The sequence below is a fragment of the Tupaia chinensis genome, unplaced genomic scaffold (genome assembly GCF_000334495.1).
Source record: "Tupaia chinensis unplaced genomic scaffold, TupChi_1.0 Scaffold000250_1, whole genome shotgun sequence".
Classification (NCBI taxonomy): domain Eukaryota; kingdom Metazoa; phylum Chordata; class Mammalia; order Scandentia; family Tupaiidae; genus Tupaia; species Tupaia belangeri.
The window spans coordinates 2376965-2383226 of record NW_006159730.1 but is presented as its reverse complement, the minus strand read 5'-3'; the positions used below and the strand labels follow the sequence as shown (position 1 = coordinate 2383226).

The window sequence follows — 6262 nt, the reverse complement described above, 5'->3', positions numbered from 1 at the left end:
CTGATCAAATATAAAATAAGTAAATAAATAAATAAATAAAGTTAAAAGAAATCATTCTTAAAAAAAAAAAAACATACAAAAAGAGATTAAAACAAACAAACAAACAAAACCTGAAAGTATCCATAAATTTGCAAGTATACAAGGAAGTCTTTATGTTTAAAATGCTTCAAATGCTTCAGCTAAGATATGGAAGAAATCAAATATCAATGCACAAATGAGTGGATATGTAAAACGTGACATATACAGACCACGAGGTATTATTTAGCTTTGAAAAGAAAAAAATCTTGTCAGATAAACTGGCTGAGTGAAATAAGCCAGTCATGAACAGACAAATACTATATACTTTTACTTATATGAGGTCCTAAAACAAATTCATAGAGACAGAAAGAATGTTGGTTGCTAGGAACTGGAGAAAGAGGGAAATGGGAGTTTGCTGTTTATGGGTAAAGAGTTTCCGTTCTGCCAAATGAAAACGTTCTGGAAATCTGCTGGACAATGTGAGTATAATTAATGCTACTGAACAGTAACTTAACAACAGTTAAGATGGCAAAATTTTTTTGTTTGTTTGTTTGTTTTTAAGAGAGATTTTTGCTATAGGGTGTGTGTGCTCGCTGGAGAGACAAAAAGAGACAGAGAAACAGAAAGTGAGAAATCACTCCCCGGGGGGATGATCTCGTCTCAATCCCTTCTCTTCCAGTCTCCCCTTGGGCTTTTGGGCACACATGTACATGCACCCAGCATGTTTTAAGTCACCAAGTCCAGGACTCGAACCGCAGCTGACTATGTGGGAGTCCAGTGATGTTACCATTAAACCTGCTGGTCCCCAAATTTACGTGTTTTTTTTGTTTTGTTTTTCTTTTTTTTTAGAGAGATTTTTGCTATAGGGCACATGTGCTTGCCAGACAGAGAAAGAGAAAGCAAGAAATAAGCCCCCAGGGGAAGTGGCCACGTTGCAATCCCCTCTCTTCCATTCTCCTCTTGAGATCTTGGGCATGCACACACATGTGCCCAGAATGAGTTTTAAGCCATCGGGTCCGGGACTTGAACCACGGTTGATTATGTGGGAGTCCAGTGACGTAACCATTACACTATCTGCTGGTTCCAAAATTTACGTTTTTTTAAACCACATAAAATTTAAAAATAGAAATGCCCCCAAATGAATCAGTACCAAATTAACTCACAGTTCCATCCTTATTACTTCTAACGAAAGACACTAGGATGATACTTTTGTCTCTTCCTTGGTATTTGTCTACCGTATTTACTTCGACTGTCCCAACCGAAGACTGTGCCATTAAATCACTGATGATCTTCAGCTGCTGCCTGTATGGGGCAATGATACCAATATCAGAGGGACTGCATCCAGCCTAAAACGAAAGACACAGTTTAAAGTAAAAAATCCTGATTTATAAGTTATTTAAACTTTACTGAATTTATTAAATTTATATTATGTATACTTAAAAAACCTGATGTTATAATAGATTTTACTCTCTCCAGGAGTAAAAACTAAATTTGCTCTAAATCTAAGTCTATATTTCCTGTGATAAAATAATCCCATACAGAGGCCAGTAGGCCTCTTCTTTTTTTTAAATAATTATTTTATTTAACTTTATTTATTTATGTATTTTAATTTGACCAGAGAGGAACAAAGTAAGAGAGAGAGAGAGAGAAAGAGAAAACCGCCAGATCCAGGACTTGAACCACAGGTGACCATGTGGGATTCCAGTACTCTTAATCACCATGCCACCTGCCGGTCCCTAAAATAATTCTTAAAAAAAAAAAAAAAACTTAAAAAAAAAAAACCCACAAAAACATAAACATTCCTTGATTTTTTAAAAAAGAATTCTTTTATTTAACTTATATTTATTTATTTATTTTAATTTGTCCAGAGAGGGATAGAGTGAGAGAGAGAGAGAGAGAGAGAAAGTGAGAAAGCAAGCTGCCAGGTCTGGGACTCAAACCACAGTCGGCTATGTGGGAGTCCAGCACCCTTAATCACCACGCCAACTGCTGGCCCTTGACATTCCTTGATTTTTAAAGGGTCATCCAGCATAATGTTTTGCATGCTTTAAAACAGTGCTGCCAAATCAATAAACAGTGCAAAGAAATACATTTTACTTTCTGCAATCCGTTACATAGAAAAGGTTCTCATCCCTAATCATACTGACTAGAGCACAGTATTTACAGCATTAAAATTAACTGACATTACAAATTCGGCAAAATGAAAATCCCAAATGCCATTTTAAGAAATAACATAGCATAGGTAAGTTTTCTCAAAATAAAACAAACAAAACAAAAATCAGGCTTCAGACCCCTTATCTTCATAAACAAGATTAACATTATATCTAACGTTTCTTACAATCTAATATTCTATTACTCTGCACCCTAATATTAATTACCCTTGAAAATCCAAAATTACCTTAATAAAGACTGATGTCAGGAAAACTATGAGCTTCGCCTCTGTTATATTGCTCACACCACCTTTCTCCACTTGTTCTGGTGCTGGAACCTATGTAGAAAAACATGCAGCCTACTTAGAACAACCTCTAAAGTAGGTGTGAGGGCACAGGTGGCCACACAGCCAATACTGCCAGATTTGGAGACAGATGGCAAATACCTAGATCTTTGTTTTGTTTTGCTTTCAGGTATATGCGTTCAGCAGAGAGAGAAGGCACGAGAGGGAGAGAAAGTGAAAAAAAAAAAAAAAATCAGCCCCCTGGGGTGACGACCATGCTGCAATGCCTTCTCTTTCATTTTCTTCTTGGGATTTTGGGCATGCACACACATGCACCTGGCCAAGCCACTGGTTCTAAGACTCGAACTGTGCAGTTGGCCATGTGGCATCCAGCCTCCTTAACTTATACACCACCTGTTGGTTATTTTCTCCCTCCCTTTCTTTCTTTCTTTCTTTTTTTTTTTTTTTAATGCCAGAGGGTGCATGGACAAGAGAGAAAGAAAACACTCCCCCTATAACGGGGCTTTGTCATGCCTCAATCCCCTACCCTTCAATTCTCCATCCTGTCAAGATCCTGGGCATGCATGTATGCACCCAGTATGCTTTTCAAGTCACTAGGGCCAGGGTTCAAACACGTCAGCCGTGGGGGATGTGACTTCTTTGCACAACGCCTAATTACTGGGCTACAGGGCTGGTCCCCTAAAAATATGTTCCTCTCAAATGGTGAAGTACACTGAGGTGAGGCACACTGCTAAGATGCTGTGCTACGCAGGCTGGAAACACATGGCAGGAGGCAGGCTAAGTTTGATTCTCAGTCCAACCTAACGTCCTTGGCACAGTGCACCTGTAATTCCAGAGACCAGGGGAGGCTGAGACAAGAAGACTGAAACATTAGTCTGGCTTGGGCAACACAGCAAGATCCTGTCTAAAAAGAACAGGACGTAATGGTATACATGTAGTCCTGGCTAGGAGGCTGAGGTATGAGAATTGTGATGAGCTGAGATCCTGCCTTTAAACATAGGGGGCTTGGGACCAGCAGGTGGCATGTTGGTTAAGGCACTGGACACTCCCACATGGCCAGCCACGGTTCGAGTCCCGGATCTGGTGGCTTGCTTTCTCTCTGCTCGCTTTCTCTCTCTCTCTGTCTCTCTCCGGTCAAATTAAAATAAATGAATGAATAAATAAAATTGAATAAATAATTCTTTAAAATAAATAAATAAATAAATAAACAAACACAGGGGGCCAGACCAGCAGATGGTGTAATGGTTATGATGCTGGACTCCCACATAGTCAACAGAGGTTTGAGTCCCATAATTGGTGGCTTAAAACTCACACCAGGCGAATATGCGTGCATGCCTAAAATCCCAAGAGGAAAATGGAGGAAAAGGGACTGTGGTATGGTCAGCCCCCTAGGGGGATGATTTCTCCCTTTGTCTCTCTTTGTCTGTCCTTCCAGGAAGCACACTCGGCCTGTAGCAAAAAAAAAAAAAAAAAAAAAGTTCTGAGGCTGGCAAGTGACATGGTGGTTAAGGTGCTGAACTTCCACATGGCCAACTAGGGTTCAAGTTGCAGACCCAACGACTTGAAAAATCATACCAGGCAGATATATGTATATGCTCAAAATCCCAAAAAGAGAATGAAGAGATGGCAGCATAGTTATCCCCCCAGGAGGTAATTTCTCACTTTCCCTCTCTCTCTCCAACCCAGCAAGTACATATACCCTAAAACCTAAAACAAACAAACAAACAAACAAAAAAATAGGGACCAGCAAGTGGCATGGTAGTTTAAGGCACTGGACTCCCACATGGCCAAGTCTGGGACCCAGTGGCTTGCTTTCTCACTTTCTCCCTCTTACTTTCTGTTCTCTCTCTGCTGAGTGCATGTACCCTATAGCAAATTTAAAATAATAATAGGGGTCAGCAGGTGGCATGGTGGTTAAGGGCACTGGACTCCAACATGGCCGACTGCAGTTCAAGTCCCAGACCTGGCGGCTTGCTTTCTCGCTTCCCTGCTTTCTCTTTCTCTCAATCTGTCCCTCTCTGGTCAAATTTAAATAAATAAATAAATAAATAAAGTTAAAATAGGGACCAGCAGGTGGCATGGTGGTTAAGGTGCTGGACACTCCCACATGGCGACCACGGTTCAAGTCCCAGACCTGGTGGCTTCCTTTCTCCCTTTCTCTCTCTCTCTGTGTGTGTGTGGTGCCGGCACGTGGTGTAGTGGTTAACATGCTGGACTCCTATGCATGTTAACCACCCTAGGGAAGTGATTTCTTCCTTTCTGTCTGTCTCTTTCTGGAGAGTGCACATGCAATATAGCAAAAATCTCTCTCAGAGGGAAAAATAAAAAGAAAGTCCTTTGTGAGAACAATTTACCTGAATGTATTTCCCAGACCCTGCCTGGCTCTAGATTTAAAGATGAAATCAAATTCTTTTTTTTTTTGGAATTGAGGGACTTTTGCAATAGGGCAAATGCACCTGCCAGAGAGACAGAGAGAGACACAAAGTGAGAAATCGCCCCCTAGGGGGATGGCCAGCTGCAATACAAGTCCCAGACTTGAAACTCACGCCAGTTGCGCGTGCATGTGTGCCCCAAATACTGAGAAAAGAATAGAGGAGAAGGGATTATGGCATGGCCATGCCCCCTAGAGAGTGACTTCTCATTTTCTGTGCCTCTGTCTCTCTAGCAAGTACACCTGCCCTATAGCAAAAATCTCTAAATAATTAATTAATTAATTAATTTAATTAATTCTAAAAATGTGAAGGTGAAAGAATCAAAAGAAATAAATGCTGGGACTGGCAGGTGGCGTGATGGTTAAGGGCATTGGACTCCCACGTGGCCAACTGCAGTTCGAGTCCTGGATCTGGTGGCCTACTTTCTCACTTTCTCTCTCTCTCTCTATCTCTCTGTCTCTTCCCCCCACCCTCTGGTCAAATAAAAATAAATAAATAAAGTTAAATAAAATAATCAAAAGAAATAAATGCTATCAGTCACTGACAGAAAGCCACACTAAGGCAATCCATCTTAATTATCCTGTGATTCAGGCTCAGCTCTCTAGGAAAGCCAACCACATACTGGGTTTCACGTACTTTCCCTCGCTATCCCTCACTGTACAGGAATCAAAAGCAGAAAAAGGAAGTAACTTGTCCAAGGGCTCACAGTAAGTCGTGACAGTAAGATTCAAACACAAATCTGACTCTAACATCAGTGCTTCTTCGCTCATGCAGATAATGGAGCAGATAAGGTTCTCTAGGTTCTTCAGTGCCTGATAAAACTCAAGGACAACTTTAGGGCTATGTCACCTCTATGCAACCTGTACGTATTTTTAATACAACTTATTTAGAATCTTAATGCCAGAAAGTAGAAACCCAAGTAGCAAAAATAATGTATAAGTAATAATTGGTAGGGAAAATAATTATAAATTACAGTTAATAAACTGGAATCATAATTTTAAAAAGTAGTCCTTTGTGGGACCAGCAGATATCTTAATGGTTATGTTGCTCGACTCCCACAGAGTTGACCACAGTTCAAGTCTTGGACACAACGACTTAAAACTCACGCTGGTGTGTGTGTGCATGCTTGCCTAAAATACTAAGAGAAGGGACTGAGACGTGGCCAACCACCCTAGGGAAGTGATTTCTTCCTTTCTGTCTGTCTGTCTCTGGCAAGTGCACATGCAATGTAGCAAAAATCTCTCTCAGAAGAAAAAAAAATAAAGGCAGTCCTTTGTGAGATCAATTTACCTGAATATATTTCCCAGACCCTGCCTGGCTCTAGATTTAAAGATGAAATCAAATTCTTTTTTTTTTT

At 40.4% G+C, this 6262-nt stretch overlaps 1 protein-coding gene across 1 annotated transcript in view; it reads right to left on the bottom strand.

Annotated features, from left to right (window-relative positions):
* DNA2 (DNA replication helicase/nuclease 2) overlaps window positions 1-6262 on the bottom strand; it is a 47394-nt gene that overhangs the window by 5128 nt on the left and 36004 nt on the right. The window contains exons 18-19 of the mRNA XM_006148938.3: window positions 2417-2506; window positions 1182-1364 (exon numbers count right to left, since the gene is read on the bottom strand). Of these exons, the coding sequence (XP_006149000.2) occupies window positions 1182-1364; window positions 2417-2506 (273 nt within the window). The remainder of the gene's footprint in view (window positions 1-1181; window positions 1365-2416; window positions 2507-6262) is intronic.